The sequence below is a fragment of the Eleutherodactylus coqui genome, chromosome 1 (genome assembly GCF_035609145.1).
Source record: "Eleutherodactylus coqui strain aEleCoq1 chromosome 1, aEleCoq1.hap1, whole genome shotgun sequence".
Taxonomy (NCBI): domain Eukaryota; kingdom Metazoa; phylum Chordata; class Amphibia; order Anura; family Eleutherodactylidae; genus Eleutherodactylus; species Eleutherodactylus coqui.
Genome location: NC_089837.1, coordinates 497,861,162 through 497,878,414, shown reverse-complemented (window position 1 = coordinate 497,878,414; position 17,253 = coordinate 497,861,162). Strand labels below are relative to the sequence as shown.

The 17,253-nt window shown below is 43.7% G+C and overlaps 1 protein-coding gene across 3 annotated transcripts in view; it reads left to right on the top strand.

Moving 5' to 3' along the window:
* FAT3 (FAT atypical cadherin 3) overlaps nucleotides 1–17,253 on the top strand; it is a 522,893-nt gene that overhangs the window by 443,730 nt on the left and 61,910 nt on the right. For all 3 annotated transcript variants that reach the window (XM_066587016.1, XM_066587025.1, XM_066587006.1), the window contains 5 exons: nucleotides 297–450; nucleotides 2,176–2,409; nucleotides 10,387–10,776; nucleotides 11,721–11,935; nucleotides 14,279–14,416. In XM_066587016.1, the coding sequence (XP_066443113.1) occupies nucleotides 297–450; nucleotides 2,176–2,409; nucleotides 10,387–10,776; nucleotides 11,721–11,935; nucleotides 14,279–14,416 (1,131 nt within the window). The remainder of the gene's footprint in view (nucleotides 1–296; nucleotides 451–2,175; nucleotides 2,410–10,386; nucleotides 10,777–11,720; nucleotides 11,936–14,278; nucleotides 14,417–17,253) is intronic.

Genomic DNA, 17,253 nt, shown 5'->3' with positions numbered 1-17,253 from the left:
ACAGGAAGCATACTCCATAGAGACACTGAACAAGCAGCACTATGAGGAATATGATCGGTTGAAGTACTGAAAAAGCAGAGGAATAGGGAACATTCTCCATAGAGACAGTGAGCAAGAGGGCCCCAGGGGGCATGGTCTGTAGAGAGTGGGGATACAAGTAGAAGATACATGGAGGTGTTTAGCATTGAGATTTTTAATGCAATTTACCAAGTAGACTGATGGACACAGGTTAAAAATTATATAGAGTGAAGCTATAAGGGGGGTAGATATAATTAAAAGAGACTTTATATCCACAGGTTGTAAACACCGCCTCCTTCCCAGAAGACATTCCTCCCAACAAGATGCTGCTTAAGATCAGTGCCCGAGATGCCGACATCGGGATCAATTCTGAGATCCGCTATTCTCTCCATGGACCTGGTTCTGATAACTTTTATTTAGATGCTGAAAGTGGTAAGTATAGATATCATGCTAAACATTGTTCTGGGCTCTTAGGGTCATAAAGTGGCCAAAACTGTATTTTTGAAGGGTTTTCCCAGAAATTTACATTGATGACCTGTCTGTGGAACTCGAATCCCAAGATTCCCCAACACCACTGGTAGTTTTTTTTTTTTGATACACAATAGGAGAAATGTATTGAGACCGGCATTTGGTCTTAATATAGTACCTATCGGCTCACTATACACCTAAAATATGACAAGTCACACCTATTTATACATCAGACACATCTTGGCGGCTCCATGCACCTGGCATAAAATGATTAATACATTCCCCTCAATGACTTGTAACTCTATGGCTATGGGTGTGCTACTTTCATAGGAGTCTATGGGACACATTTATTTATGATCACTGTTTTACATGCTGGTCTTAAGGCCCATTTACACCCAACAATATTCGCTCAAAAGCCATAGTTTGAGCAATAATCATTGGGTGTAAATGCTCCCATCTTTCACTCTTCGGCTGAACAATGATTTTTAGGTGAGCATAAAATCCATCGTTCAACCGAAGAGAAGATAACACAGACCACATGGTTTGCTGTCCATGATGCTGTATTCTCCATGGGAGCTGCTGATTACATTGTATTCAGCTTGCAGCCCCATGGCAGAACAAAGGAGCTGAATGCAGAGAACAGACCACCTGTTGTTCTCTTCATACAGCTCTTGGAGCCTAATTTACATGCAAATGAAGGTGATAAGCTGCTTATGGACATTAGTGTCCATTAGCAGTTTATGCAAAACAATTGCTCAAAACCTCAAATCTTTTGAACGATTATCTTTGCATGTAAATGGGTCTTTAGCTAATACAGAAGAGTAAGATGCACCAAATATAATAAGAGGTGCAAGCCTTTTTTTACATTTTGTGGATCTTGAGTCGGCCGTGTGCCACTCCCTGAAATCGACAATTATAGTGAAATTGACAGACCATTGATAGCCCTGCCCCCTCATGCCAAGGTCTGCCCACTTTTTTACAAAAGAGGCCAGGGTAGCCTAAAAAGCTGATTTTTAAGCAAGTGAGACTTGTGCAAAATGCGTGACTTTTTAATGCCAGCATACTGGCGTAAACATGATTAGAGATTCCACCCTATGTTTTTATGTCATCCATAGATATTGCTACGTTGACGGGTCTGTCAGTAAGCACAGCATATCTGTGCAGCCATGATCCCCAAGATCTTAGCCCTGAGGGACAAATTTAGGCAACTCATTGGTACAAAGTATTTGTAACTTAATAAACTCTTGGATTACCGCTTTAAGTCCTCTTGCTTGGTGAAGAACATGTGCCAATACTAATATAATTCATTGTAGACAAGAAAAACAACAAAAAGTAGCCCAAAAATGACCATTTTTGAGCCCGGCAGCCTACCTGTATTTTATAAGTGGGATTTTCCATAGCTGCTAACGAACAACTGTCTTTTACGATTGGCTGACCTTATGTATTTTAATTAAATATTGAGAATGTAAAGCCAGTGAGTGTCGGAGAACAATCTTATGAAGCTTATCAAAATCTTTTGGGTCTGATTCTGAAAACACGGTGTCAGTTTCCTGTCCAGACTTAATTGCCTTCTTCGTGCGTGAAGGCAAAGATTAAATTGTGTATGTTGGTGGTGGCAGCCGCCTGAGAGGGAGCGAGACATATGCTACAAGCTGAGCTGTCAACTTTTATTTCTCCCAACTATTGCAGGTGAGCTGAAGACCATGGCCCCTTTGGACCGGGAGAGGATTCCGGTCTACAATTTAATTGCTCGAGCCACAGATGGAGGAGGAAGATTTTGTCAGTCTGAAATCCGCTTAATTCTGGAAGACGTCAACGATAACCCTCCAGTCTTCTCAACTGACTATTACACTGCCAGTGTCTACGAGAATACGGTCACCAAAGCTTTGCTGACGAGGGTGCAGGCTAATGACCCTGATGTTGGTGAGTACACCTGATTAATGTTATGTGGTAGTTCTTCAATTCTTCACCACTGGAGAATCCTTGAGTCTCCAACTCCTACCACTACATCAAAGAAGCTGCATGTTGGATAGGAAAAACATTATCTTTTTGCTCTATCTTCTGGACATCCAGTAGATTTTAGACTATTACAGACCCCAATAGACAATGTAACTAAGGGTAGTATCCACATTAGGTAACTGTTGGTCAAACACTTGATAGATATCTCGCTTTACACCCTCATGCACATTCAACTCGGCCACACCTTTATGAGTTTTGTGTGTAAAGAGAAAAAAACAGCTGCCAATCACCTCCAGCAGCATAGGGAAGAGGAAGGGGAGGGAGAAGCTCAGCCACCACCCACCAGCCAGGAGTGTCTATTGTGTATTCCATGCATTGTGTATTGGAGGAAGAGCTCTGGCAGACCTCCCAGAGTGCAACTTGTGGGGTGTGCAATTACCTGGATATCCAATAATCAGCTACGCTACCCAAAAAAGGTATTTGCATGCATGCATCAGTTATGCTTCTGTTTGTAATAAGTCCACATTCAGCTAAAAACTGATCAGTTCTAAAAGAACTCCAAACGCAGGTGTGAAATCACCCTAAACCCTACTTGCATACTTTAAAGGTGTTGAGCAGCGGGGGGCACCCTGTTGGAATGAGGAATGGGCTGGAGTGCAGCCTCAGCTAGGTCCTTACCTTTATTGGTTACATAGTTCCGCTTCAGCAGCATGCCAGTTGGAAGGCTCGATTTTTAAGATCTGCAGGGATGTACCTACCCTACTTATTTTGGCCATAGGCCTAAAAAAGTCCTGGATACAAGACGAAAAAAAAAGGTGCTGAAAAATGATCAGTTTCACGACCCATCTTGCTCTTAACAGTTTTGTTATTGGCAAATTACAGCACTATGGATGACCAGACAGTCGGACGTGCAGTATGTCTTCCTGCCTCAAAGACACTCCAGTTACAAACTTTAGACTGCAGCAGAGTTGAAAGCTCTCTATGGCCTTTAAACATGGAGGTCAAAGCCTGGCGTAATGTGTCCACTCACTGTCCTACTTTCATTCGCAGTGCACCACCAGATGGCAACTCTTGGAGTCATTTCCGAGCCACACACAATCACCTGACCTGAAAGAAATACACAGATCATATTATTATACAGAATAAAAGAACCAGGGGTATCAACTTTCTAGACTACTTTTGAGAAATGTCCTTAGGGAGAAGTTCTGGGAGATTTGCCCTGTCCCATAATATGAAAGCCATAAACCAGAATGACCCCTATTGTCCTAAAAGCAGTAGTGTATATGAACTTTACCAAAAGACTTGGGCAGTTATGTCTATGCATGGCCCAAAACTTAAGATATGGTATCAGCACCCAATCCTCAGATGGAGACCCTGCTTTTAACCATTGAGCAGTACAACCATCAAGTAGAGTGTCTACTCAGCTCAGGCTGCCCATGATATCTGAGCAGGCATTCGGCTCAAAAAGTCATGTGCTTAGTGGTGATGACCCTGCCGGGTGCTTCATAAAGTCTGTCTGCTCACTCTACATTCTCCTAGGAGATCTTTGTTGCAGGTCTATAATACAGCATATTCACCAACGTTTAGAAATTGTCTTCATGGGAAGTTTTGGTAATAAGCCACACCCCTTTCTACTGACCTCATCCTCTTTTTACAAGCCATATTCTCTTTGTACAACCCAAGCCCCCTTAAAGCATGGGCATTAAAAGCGTGGGATACCTACAGCAGGAGCAATAAGGGGGTATACTGGAGTAGGAACCCTTGGGGCAAAAACAAAGTAGGGTACCCAAGAACAAAGAAATCAAAGAGTGGTACCTGGTTGATTGAGCAGCAGGCAGAAAGACTGTTCCTGCCACTGGGACTCTACTACATGGTATAGTGCGGTGCCGTGTTCTTGCTGTGGATGTCTGGGCTGAGTCTCATGATGCAGCACTGGACACGTTTTGCTCACTTGGTTTTTGGGAGGTTCCAGAGGCTTCTGCAGTGCTCTGGAGACCTTCCAACTCTGGGAGGTCTCCCCTTCTTCTGGGAGACTGGGCACCACTGAGATAAGCACATATTGTTTTCTCCTGGCTATAAAACTCAACATTCAGCTTCAAAGTTGGAGTTTGATTTTAACGTTTGTGGAGATTTTTGGCTAGAGACGACAGTAGTAGTTATCACAGTCATAGATTAGATCAGGGGCATAAAGCAAATATCCTCAAGTAATTGTTCCAAAACACAAAGTCATTCTCTGCTTCATCTGGATGTATCAGGAAACCTGCAGCCCGGAGCTAGAACATTTTATTCTTTTTTTTCCCCCTCTCTTTCCTTGCCAGTCGCCTCAGCCTGAACTTTCCGTGTTAGCGATTTAATCAAAAAGAAGGCTGTATCATCACGATATATTCTTACTGATGCTATTAAAATGACATTTCTGTAGACTTTCCATTTTTTAGAAGACATTTTTCTAACAAAGTGATATATAGTTCAAAGCGAGACTTGTCGGCTCTGACAGAGGTTTAAACGCTGCCGAGTGTGTCTAGAATATACACCTTAATTGCAACATGCTCAAATCTTACGCTTCTGTCACACTTTCCCAGAAACTTTTGCAGGAAGCCGTCATTAAAGTTGGGCCAGATTTTATGAACATGAAAAAGTTCCAACTCTTTATTAAAGGCAAAGGTCCTCATAGAAGTAGGAAATCTTAAGATCACTAAAATAGCAATTCCCAATTTCCCATGTGACTTTTGGGATCTTGCACATTAGCTGCATGGATTTTCCAACTCTGCTCTAAGGAGACTCAAATTCATGAAGGTGTTTAAGCTGTGTTCAGACAGTGCATGTAAGGTGCTGTTATTCCTAGAGTGACATATAGGGTGCGCTTTATGAGGAACTATTGGAGAGCAAGGGGTCCATATACAGTTTTTGAACAGGAGCCTTTTATTGTCTATGTCCATCCTTGCCCAGATTGACATAGATCTGTCTAAACCCATAGGCCTTTGCACTTCCCCAGGTTTGCCTGATCTGCTCTGTGATTGGGATGCAGATTACAGACTCCCCTAAAACAGCCAAATCAACTGTATCATAGTTTCACTCTGCCAGCCTAGTTAATGGCTAAGAAAAAAAACCAAGCATCTCTCCGTAAAGGGGTTGTCTGATGAAGGTAACCCAGTAACTGCATCTATGTCATTTAGAAGGAGAGAAAGGGAGGCAGTACTATCTGTGCCTACATGTTTTACAGGGAGAAGCAGGGTAACAGTACTATCTGTGCCTACATAATTTATAGGCAAAAGACAGGTAGGCAGTACTGTCTATACCTACATCATTTGCAGGTGAGAGACAGGCAGGCAGTACTACCTGCGTTTACATAATTCACCTGGAGAGTCAGAAAGGCATTACTATCTCTGCCTATATCATATAGGGCTCCTGTCCACGGGAGATAATCCGGCCGCGAGTAACGCAGTGCATGCTTTCCATAGCGATGCTATGAAAAGCGCAGCCCCCTCCCTGTCCATGAGCTGAGAATCATAGCAATTCTCCATCTCATGGGACTCAAATCACGGCATGCTGCGATTTGCCGCAATTGCCCGCGATGAGCATATCTGTCAGATAGGCTCACTGCAGAGAACTGACAGTTCTCCCCCTGCTCCCTGGTGGTGGAATATCGCCAGTGATATTCTGCCTCGCCTGTGGACAGAGGGCCTTACAGGGAGGACGGTACTATCTACACCTACACCATTTACAAGGAGAGACAGGGAGGCAGTACAATCTCTACCTACATAATTTACAGGAAGAGACGAGGAGGCAGTACTATCTGTACCTACATTGTTTACAGGGAGAGACAGGGAGTCAATACTATCTGTACGTACATTATTTCCAGGGATAGACAGGGAGGCAGTACTATCTGTACCTACATCATTTCCAGGGGGAGACAGGGAGTCAGTACTATCTGTACCTACATTATTTATAGGGAGAGACAGGGAGGCAGTATTATCTGTACCTACATCATTTCCAGTGGGAGACAGTACTATCTGTGCCTACATCATTTCCAGGGAGAGACAGGGAACCAGTACTACCTGTACCTACATCATTTACAGGGAGAGACAAGAATGCAGTACTATTTGCACCTACATCATTTACAGGGAGAGACAGGGTGGCAGTACTATCTGTACCTACATTATTTACAGGGAGATACAGAGAGACAGCACTATCTGTACCTACATAATTTACAGGGAGAGACAGGGACACAGCACTATCTGTACCTACATCATTTACAGGGAGAGACAGGGAGGCAGTACTATCTGTACCTACATCATTTACAGGGATAGACAGGGAGGCAGTACTATCTGTACCTACATCATTTACAGGTAGAGACAGGGAGGCATTACTATCTGTACCTACATCATCTATAGGGAGAGACAGGGAGGCAGTACTATCTGTACCTACATCATTTACAGGGATAGACAGGGAGGCATTACTATCTGTACGTACATCATCTATAGGGAGAGACAGGGAGGCAGTACTATCTGTATCTACATCATTTACAGGGATAGACAGAGAGGCAGTACTATCTGTACCTACATCATTTACAGGGATAGACAGGGAGGCAGTACTATCTATACTAGGGGCACATGATGAGAACATTGTTCTTCCCCTTTACAAGTAACTGGTCAGACCACACATGGAATATTTTGGACAGTTTTGGGCACCGGTACTGAAGAAGGACATATTAGACCTTGAGCGGGTACAAGGACTACTAAAGTAATAAAGTGAATGGACGGACTACAATACCCTGAGAGGCTATCAAAATTGGGGTTATTTAGTTAAGGATTTTTGTTCCGTTCAATAAGGAAAATTGGTTTCTACCTCATTGGTTCTTTTGCCTTCCTCTGGATCAACATTGGGGGTTAATAGTCTGAACTGGATGGAAGTAGGTCTGTTTTTCAGCCTCACGCACTGTGTTACTATGTAAGCTGCGGATGCTTTGGAATGTGGCACTTTCTATATATTCCCTAATCCAGTAACACCCCAGCTCCCAGGACCACGACACAAAATAAATTATCGTCTGGATGTGCGGCTGCTTCTGCATTCTGTTTTAATTAGCACTAAAATGACTCAGCCTGACTGGAAGGAGCAGGCAAGCATGTACCTTCCCTTCAGATCTCATTAGCGCGGACAGGCTGCGAATGCAGATGTGCGCCACAAAGCCATAGGTAGTCAGCTGGATCAGCAAAATGTAAACCGAAATGAGCTTGTAGCTGAGCAGTGGAGATGTAGCCGGGCTGGATTTAACCCTTGGTTTTGCCTTTTTTATCGCCCATAACGGTTTTTCCTTGTGCATACAGTTGACTTGAACGGGCAACCGGCATCCAAGAAATCGGACAGAATAGGACATCCTGCTATTTTTTTTTATACAGAACATAGAAAAAAAAACAGATGTCTGAAAAGCCTGACTGCAATGGGCGCATGTGCCGTCCGCGTGCAGACAGCTGTAAATACAGACCGCACACGGATAAGAATTTACCTGTAGCGCACATTGTGCGGCGGACAGACCCAACTGAGCCGTATCTGTCTGCGGTATCTTTTAGGAATTCATCTGTGATAACTGCGGTGTTTGTATGCAATCAGTATGTGGAGCCTTGTGCTGCCATCTGTCAGTACTGTTGGGCAGAAGGAGGAAGCTGCCCAGTTGGCTTCCATCTTGCATGACCTATGTTTGGATGACGACTGAACAGGCTTTGCGGCACGATATTGTTATATAATAATGCGCACCTGTTGTCTGCATGCAGGCGGCCAGTTCTAAGAATGTAGATTATACAGGAGGTTCTAGACTTAAAGGTCCATGCAGTCATATCCAGAAACAAACAATTAAAGATATAAACGTACTAAACAGAAGCCGTAGAGCACAGTGAGGATCCTGTGTCCTCCGATGCACCCCCGATGCCGGGGTCTAGAAATGAAAGAAACAAGAACGGCTTTGTTTTTCTTCATATCCGCTAAATTTGTTTCTCAGGTCTGTGGTAATAAATGATTTACTTTGACTTTTCTCTACTCTTTCCTTACTCAACCCTCCACCTCCTCCTTGTTTTTCTGCCCTCACATCTATTGCTCACCTGTTCTCCCACCCTCACCTCTATCTTCCCCTATTTTCTTTCTGCATAGTTTATGTACTCTCCCTTTCCTCATTGTTTCCATTTTCTTCTTCTCTCTTCTTCCCCTTCTCTTCCTCTCCCCTCCTTCTCTTCCTTCTCTTCCTCTCCATTCCCTTTCTTCTCCCTTATTTCCCTCCTTTCTTCTCTCTTCTCCCCCTCACCTGTTCTTCTTCCTATTTTTCCTCTTCCTTTCCATTCCCTGTCTTTTCTCTTCTTCCCTAATGTCTGTTCTCTTTCTCTCATTTCCTCTCCCTATTTTCTTCCCACAACTCACATCCTCTCTTCCTTTTCTTATTATTTCCCTTTTCTTTTTCTCTCTACTTCTCCTTTTCTTCCTCTCCCTTCATTTCTTCTCCTTTCCCACTTCTCTTTCCTCTCCCTTCATCTACTCTCCTTCCTTCTCTTTTTGTTTTCTTTCCTCATCCTTATTTTTCTCCCCTTTTCTTCTTCTATTGTCCTCCTCCCTACCTGTTCTCCTTCCTTTCTTTATTTTCCTTTCCCGTCCTTCTCTCTTCTCCCCTAATCTCCCTTCTTTTTCTCTCGTTCCCTGTTTCTTTCCTACTTTTTTACCTCTTTACCTAATTTACTCCCCTCTTTTTCTCATCATTTCTCTTCCTTTCCCTTCGGTCAGATTCACAAGGGCTGGATTGCAAAACTCAGGTCCAACTGGCATCTGACAGCACATAGACACCTGACCATGTGTTATCAGATCTGCATGGACACTGCATTTTGCATGTCCTATTCTTATGGACATGTAATGATTATGGGCCATGGGCTGTCTGTGGAATACATGCTCAGCACAAGGTCTGAAATTATGGCCACATGAATTGGTCATTACTTTCCTTCTCTTTTCTTTATCTCCCTTTCTTCCTCTTCTCCTCTGCCTTCCTCTCTTTCCGTCTCTCCTCTTATCACTTTCTTTTCTTTCCTTCCTGTCTTTCCCTTCTCTCTCTTTTCCTTCCTTCCTTTCTTTCTCCCTTCCTCCCCCTCTCTCCTCACTCCTTGCTCCTCATCTCATCACTTTATTTTCCCTCTTTTTTTTTCTTCTGCTGCCTTTTTTCTGTCCTCTCTCCTTTTCTTTTGCCTTCCTCTCCTTCCCTTTCCATCCCTTTCTCTCCTGTATTTGTTTTGTCTTTCTCTCTCCACCTCTACTATGATTTGCTTTGTTATCCTCCACTTATCTGCTCCCTTTCTCCTTTCCCCTCTTCTCTTTCTTCCTCTTGCCTTTCCTTCCTTTTCATACCCTTCAATGTTCATCCCTTCTTTATCTAATCTCTTACCTTGATTTCCCTTCTTCCCCCTCTCTATTTTTCATTTTCCTTCTATATTATTCTCTTCTTTTCTCTTCTTCTGTCACTACTTGCCTTCTCTTCCTTTCTTGCCCCTCCCTCTCCTTCTCTTCCTTTCTTGCCTTTCCCTCCCTTTCTCTTCCTTACTTGCCCTTCCCTCCCCTTCTCTTTCTTTCTTGCCCCTCCCTCTGCTTCTCTTCCTTACTTGTCCCTCCCTCTGCTTCTCTTCCTTACTTGCCCTTCCCTCCCTTCTCTTCCTTACTTGCCCTTCCCTCCCCTTCTCTTCCTTTCTTGTCCTTCCCTCCCTCTGCTTCTCTTCCTTTCTTGTCCTTCCCTCCCTCTGCTTCTCTTCCTTTCTTGCCCCTCCCTCTCCTTCTCTTCCTTTCTTGCCTTTCCCTCCCCTTCTCCTCCTTTCTTGCCCTTCCCTCTCCTTCTCTTCCTTACTTGCACTTCTCTTACCTCCTCTTTGCTTCTTTGCTTAAGTATATCAACTGTTGAATACTCTTGCTCTTGTATTCTAGGCATAAACCGAAAGGTGATCTACTCTCTGGTCGACTCTGCAGATGGACATTTCACTATGGATGAGCAATCTGGCATCATTGTCCTGGAGCAGCCCCTAGACCGAGAGGTCCAGTCTTCCTATAACATCACAGTAAAAGCATCAGACAGGAGTCCCCTCCAGCCGTTATCTTCATTTGCAGTAGTTACAATCACAGTCTTAGATGTCAATGATAACCCACCAGTGTTTGAAAGGAGAGACTACCTGGTCACAGTTCCTGAGGACACGGCCATTGGCACTCAGGTCATGTTTGTGCTTGCGGCAAGCAAGGATATTGGCTCAAATGCAGAAATAACTTACAGCTTCAGGACCGGAAATGAACATGGGAAGTTCAAGATCAATTCCAAGACAGGTAAAGTGGTACTTATACTTATATGACTCCATGGCGGCCATGGTAAAATCACAGCTGGGGTTATATTATTACCCTGCCTCTATGTATCACTATATGTTGTGCGTGACTTGTATTGAAATCCTTGTGATTTTCACACACCTTTATTACTCAATCCACACTTGTTATCGAACATCAATCAGTGCTTTTTGATACAGTTCTAATAGATGGGGTGATACTCTACTCAAAACCTGGAAAGTCAACTGTGACTGCATACGGCGGTAACTCCATATTCATCTCCACTTCACTGCTTGTCACGTTCAAAGTGGTCCATATAGGGAGGTGATGAGTGGGGTCCCCCGTAAAGGACATTAAGGTTTTATTCTAAGACCCTATTTACACTGACAAATGGTGGCTCAAAAGTCGCTCAAATGACAGATTTGAGTGAAAGTTTTGAGCGATCATCTTTGCATAGTCTATAGTAGGTAAATAGCTACTAAAGAGCTATGCCGGTAGAGCGGGACACTGCCACTACCGCTTGGCGAACAATACAGCTGTTCTGCATTTGCAAACAGCTGTATTGTTCCGTGCGACTACAGCTGTGAACTATCAGCGGGATACGGGTGTAAGAATCTTATCAGCGCTGCCAACTGTGATAACAGCCTGCACCGCTGATAAGAGTTCATCGCTCAAGTCAAGAAAACCAGGATTGAACGATGAGCGACACGTGCACGAAAACTGCACGATGCCTGTGCATGTAGACCCAACGATCCTCACTCAAAAGACTGCTTTGAGCGATTTTTCGGGTCTAAATGGGTCTTAACACAATCATGTAAATAAAGCCATCCAGTGCTATGGAAAGGCTGAATGCCAATCCCTATCGGATCTGAAATGAGGGCCATATTGGTTAGCACCAACATTTTGTCTAGAACACCGAGGAGTTACATCCAAGTTGTTTTTCTTTCCAGGTGCAATTGTAGTCGTCAGTCCTCTGGACTATGAAGGCTGCAAAAACTTCTACCTTGTGGTGGAGGCTAAAGATGGCGGCAGCCCTCCACTAAGTGCAGTGGCAACTGTGAACCTCAACCTGACGGATGTGAATGACAATGCTCCGACGTTCAGCCAGGAGGTTTATAGCGCTGTCATCAGTGAAGACGCCTCTATCGGGGATTCTGTCATTATGGTAAGTGTCACCGTTAGAGCTTTACTTACAAACCTATTAAAACTTTTATGTGGCTGAAGGTTTATTACTGGGGATTTTATGATTTCCTGCTTACAATGATGGACTCGTGTCCTACGCAAGGTCACGCTATAAAACAAATATCAACATCCCAGTTACTATGGTCTCCTAAAAACGTAATAAGATTTTTACGAACTGACTAAACCGTTCCGCATCTTATAAACAAACATAACCCTTGTACTGAAACGCGTCGGGGAAACAAACACGTTCAGGGAATGTTTGTAAAACCTAATTACATTTATGGGGCGGCAACCAGATAAGCCTGAGACGCACACTCGGCACATTGATTTCCTCATGGTCGGTATTCGTTATGGTTATTCGACACTCCCTCCACATAAAATAACATAAAGTCCTTGGATTGTCCTCTTCTGTCAAGATTACGTCTAGTCGTCTTTTAGATATATCTGTTACTGGGAGCCAATGTGGCCGCTGTTACAACTCCCACTGGGTTGTCACTCAGCTTTCCTAGACTTCTGAAGGGTAAATCTGTCTAGCTCTTTTGAAGATGTCTATTTGCTGTCCGTGAATGGGAACATTCAGATTCACTTCCAAAGGCTGGAACCATTTCCAGAGACTTGCCTGGTCATTGGGGCTCACGGCACCCATTACCTGTACGGCCTCACCGTCACCACTGTTTGCAGTGATGTCCTTAACAACAAAACTGGACGCTACGGAGTGGTTGTCTTCAGCAATGAATCCAGGTTTAGATTGGGCACTGATGACGGCCGCGTTCGTGTCTGGAGACCTCAGGTTGAATGCCTCAATCCGGGCCTTTGCTGTGGAGTGGCACACTGCCCCCTGCTGGTGTGATGGTCTGTGGGGCCATCGAATACGACAGTCTGTCATCCCTAGTAGTGGCAAAAGGGACAATGACAGCTCAGCGATATGTTCAGGACATCTTGCAGCCACATGTGTTCCTCTCATGGCGGCTTCCAGCAGGATAATGCTCGGCCGCACATACAAGGGGGTCACAGGAAGCCCCCACAACATTGTCACACTGCCGTGGCCACCGGATTCCAGATTTATCACCCATAGAACATGTATAGGACCATCTGGGACACCAACGTTAACAGCCTATAAGTTTGCATGATCTAGAGGCTCAGTTATAGCAAATGTGGAGTGATATCCCGCAGGATACCATACAGAACCTGTATGTTGCCATGTCCCTTGTATGAAATCTTGTATCCAAGTTAGAGACCGTACAACAGGGCACTAGAGCCTCCATGCCAGCCTGTATCACATCTTGTACCCAAGCTACAGGTAGCCCAAAAGGGTACTAGAACCGACTTGCCCGTATCACATATTTCATCAAACTAAAAGTGTCCCAACAGGGTACTAGAGCCTCCATGTCCCCCGCATCACATCTTATATCCAAGCTAGAGGTGGTACAACAGGGTACTAGAGCCTCCATGCCTGCCCGTATCACATCTTATATCCAAGCTAGAGGTGGTACAACAGGGTACTAGAGCCTCCATGTCCCCCGTATCACATCTTATATCCAAGCTAGAGGTGGTACAACAGGGTACTAGAGACTCCATGCCCACCCATATCACATCTTATATCCAAGCTAGAGGTGGTACAACAGGGTACTAGAGCCTCCATGCCCACCTGTATCACATCTTATATCTAAGCTAGAGGTGGTACAACAGGGTACTAGAGCCTCCATGTCCACCTGTATCACATCTTATATCCAAGCTAGAGGTGGTACAACAGGGTACTAGAGCCTCTATGCCCACCTGTATCACATCTTGTATCCAAGCTAGAGGCGGTACAACAGGGTATTAGAGCCTCCATGTCCCCCGCATCACATCTTACATCCAAGTCAGAGACAGTACAACAGGGTACTAGAGCCTCTATGCTCACCTGTATCACATCTTACATCCAAGCTAGAGGCGTTACATCAGGGTACAATGGCCTCCATGCCCGCTTGTATCACATCTTGTACCCAAGCTAGAGGTGGTACAAAAGGTACTAGAGCCTCCATGCCCGCCTGTATCACATCTTGTACCCTAGCTAGAGGCGGTACAGCTCCTCCCAACATGCCATGCCTACTTTTTCAAAATTCAAAAAAAGTCACATTTTTTGTGCAGCCAAGGCTTGTATCAAAAATGTCGTCATTTTCCACCGATTCCGCCCTATTGTATGTCGTGCGTTTCATATTGAATTTTAGACTTTGAAGTTACATCTGGCTGCAAAAAAAATGTAAATAAAACAATAAGGTCACCTGCAGTCCCATGTAAATCCACGGTATTTGTATTACTAACAGTCATTTCATTTGAATCTCAGGTGTTCGCTGAAGACTTGGACAGCCCGTCAAACGGACAAATCACCTTTTCGATTGTTAATGGTGACCAGGATATACAGTTCGTGGTTGATCCAGTCATAGGGCTGATTAAAGTGAAGGACAAGCTGGACCGGGAGCGGGTATGGTGGCATGCTTTTTTTATCATCAGCGCAGATTTAATCTTTGTCTGCTATGGGTGAAATATGCGCTAAATCCATGGCGAAATCTGCATTTAAAAAATCTGTCCTGGTCATGTGACAGATACATAGGTACACGGTTCGATACAATACAGTTATCAGCGATGTGTGATCATCTATATACTGTTGTGCCCATCACATGACAAGTAAATAATCGTGACTCTATTCACTGACAGCAAGCAGAGATCTTGGAAACCATGAGTAATAAACATAAAACGTATTAGAAAAAGGCAAAAGTTTCATTATATTATGCAAATGAGTAATGGAATAATCCTCCACAGTGCTGCATATTGGAATGTAACTACCGTAATGTTTCTCCTTGTGGAGAGCACTAGGAGTAGGGAGTCTTATAGGCCATGCAATGCTCCCTGGGAAAAATCTATGCAAATAAGGGATGAAAGAATCCTGGACAACATCACCTATTGGAAGGTAGTTACCCTATGAGCCAATGTTCTACCTTTGCAACATAATTAGGGGTGGTTACAAGGTCAGCTATTGACCTATAAGATAGCTACCTTCCAATAGGTGGCGCTGTGGCAGATTACGCCATCACTCATTTGCATAGCTTTTTCCCACAGAGCATTGCATGGCCTATACGACTTCCTACACCCTGATAATCCTTTCCGCAAGGCAATACATCACCCTCTCTGGACTCATTATATAATGAATGTACAGTTTATAAGCTGAAGGTGAACTATTCCTTTAATTATAGTTATTTTTTTTTTAAATGCCAAATTTCATGGAACCTTTAAATATTCTAGATAACAATCTGGAGATATAGATACAAGTAGTCGTGGTGATTTATAGTAACGTCTTCTAGGACAGAATAGAATCCCAATGAGGCAGCCGCTTGAGGAAACCTTGTGTGAAGTGACAAGTCCTCTGGAAGTTGATAAGAATGACTCTTCACACCGGCAGATCATCGGATGTTCCCAAGAGCTCTCTGGGCTCAGATTCTATTTCCTGGCAGTGCGTAGAAAATTCCGTTGCTCTGAGCTGCTGTATTTAACCGCTTTCCTTCTTATGATTGTTTTTTTACAATATGGGTATATATAGCTTTCTATAGAAATCCGGTAATCAGCATAATATGTAATTCAGTATTATATGACTATTACTATGCACCATCATGCCCCAGGGCCACGGCGCCTAGTTATGCTGCTGCTACCCTGTTTCCCTGAAAATAAGACATACCCTGAAAATAAGACAGCATGATTTTCCAGAATTTTTGAGGATGCAAAATGATTTTTCAGGCTTTTTGAGGATGCTTGAAATATAAGCCCTACTCCAAAATTAAGCCCTGCTATCAGTTAATTAAAAAAGTCAATTTAAATAGTGTCCAGGCAGCTATACAGGTAAAAAAAAGTTAAACCTTTTTGAAAAAAAATTAATATAAGACACTGTCTTATTTTCGGGGAAACACGGTAACATCAATAATCACATGGATAAGTTGGACACTGCCGACTACAACATCAACTCACTCCTCTCCCGCTGCTTCCAAAATTCTCATGCTATGATTGTCTACAGCAGTGCTCGTCAACTGATCCTCCGCCAGCAGTTGTGAAACTTTAGCTTGGGGGAGTCTGTAACCGCCTGCTTCCTTCAGTACATGCTGGAAGGTGTAGATTCACAACAGAAAGAAAGACACAAATGAAATACTAAGGTTAATTCTCATCAAGTTATAATCGTGTAGCCATGCAGTGCTTTGTAAAACACACTTCCCATGATCTGATCTATGGGGTATGCCTGTTCCACTTCATCACAATGGTCCTGCTACATAAACTCCTGTCCTCAGTGCTGCAGTTAAATAAGTAGACAAGTCACTGCCTCCCACAAGGTCCGTACAATCTTCTCCTGCTGCTGTTATCCCCAGGATCTGACTAACTGTGGGGTATTTTATGCCTACCCCACTTCATGACACTGGTCTTGCTACATACAGTTCTGTTGTCAGTGACAACGTTTCATATGAGCGGACAGGACAGTGCCTCCCACAAGGTCTGCATACTCCTTTTCTGATGCTGTTATCATTCCCATGGTCTGACTGGCTACAGGGTATTTTATGCCTGTCCCACTTTACAACACTGGTTCTATTACATGTACTCCAGTTCCCAATTATATAGTTACATAAGCAAACAAGTCACTGCCTCCCACAAGGGCAGCACACTCCTCTCATGCTGCTGTAATCATTCCCATGATAAGACTGGCTATGGGGTATTTTATGCTTATCACACTTCAAGACACTGGTCCTGCTACAGAAACAGCAGCGCTGATTTAAAAATCAGGTGTGCTACATAACTCTGCTGTTTGCGTAGCACGATCATTGCCATTCACTTTGAGTGGCTGTAAATACTATGCAAATAGTGTAGCTGTGCCACTGTAACTCAGTAGTGCTCTAGTGCAAAATGCGTTAGTGCTACTACATCAGTGCATATCCTTCTGTTCTCAGTAACAAAGATACATAAGTAGCCAGGTCACTACCTCCCAAAAGATCAGCACACTCCTCTCCTGTTATCATCACAATGATCTGACTGCCTACAGGGTATTCTATGCCTATCCCACTTCATGACACTGGTCTTGTTGCATATAATCCTGTTCTCAGTGACAAAGTTACATAAGTAGCCAGGTCACTGCCTTCCAAAAGGTCAGCACACTCCTCTCCTGCTGGTAATTTCATCCCCACGATCTGACTGTGTATGGGGTATTTTATGTCTGTCCCACTTCATGACACTGGTCTTGTTGCATATAATCCTGTTCTTAGTGGCACGGTTACATAACTAGACAGG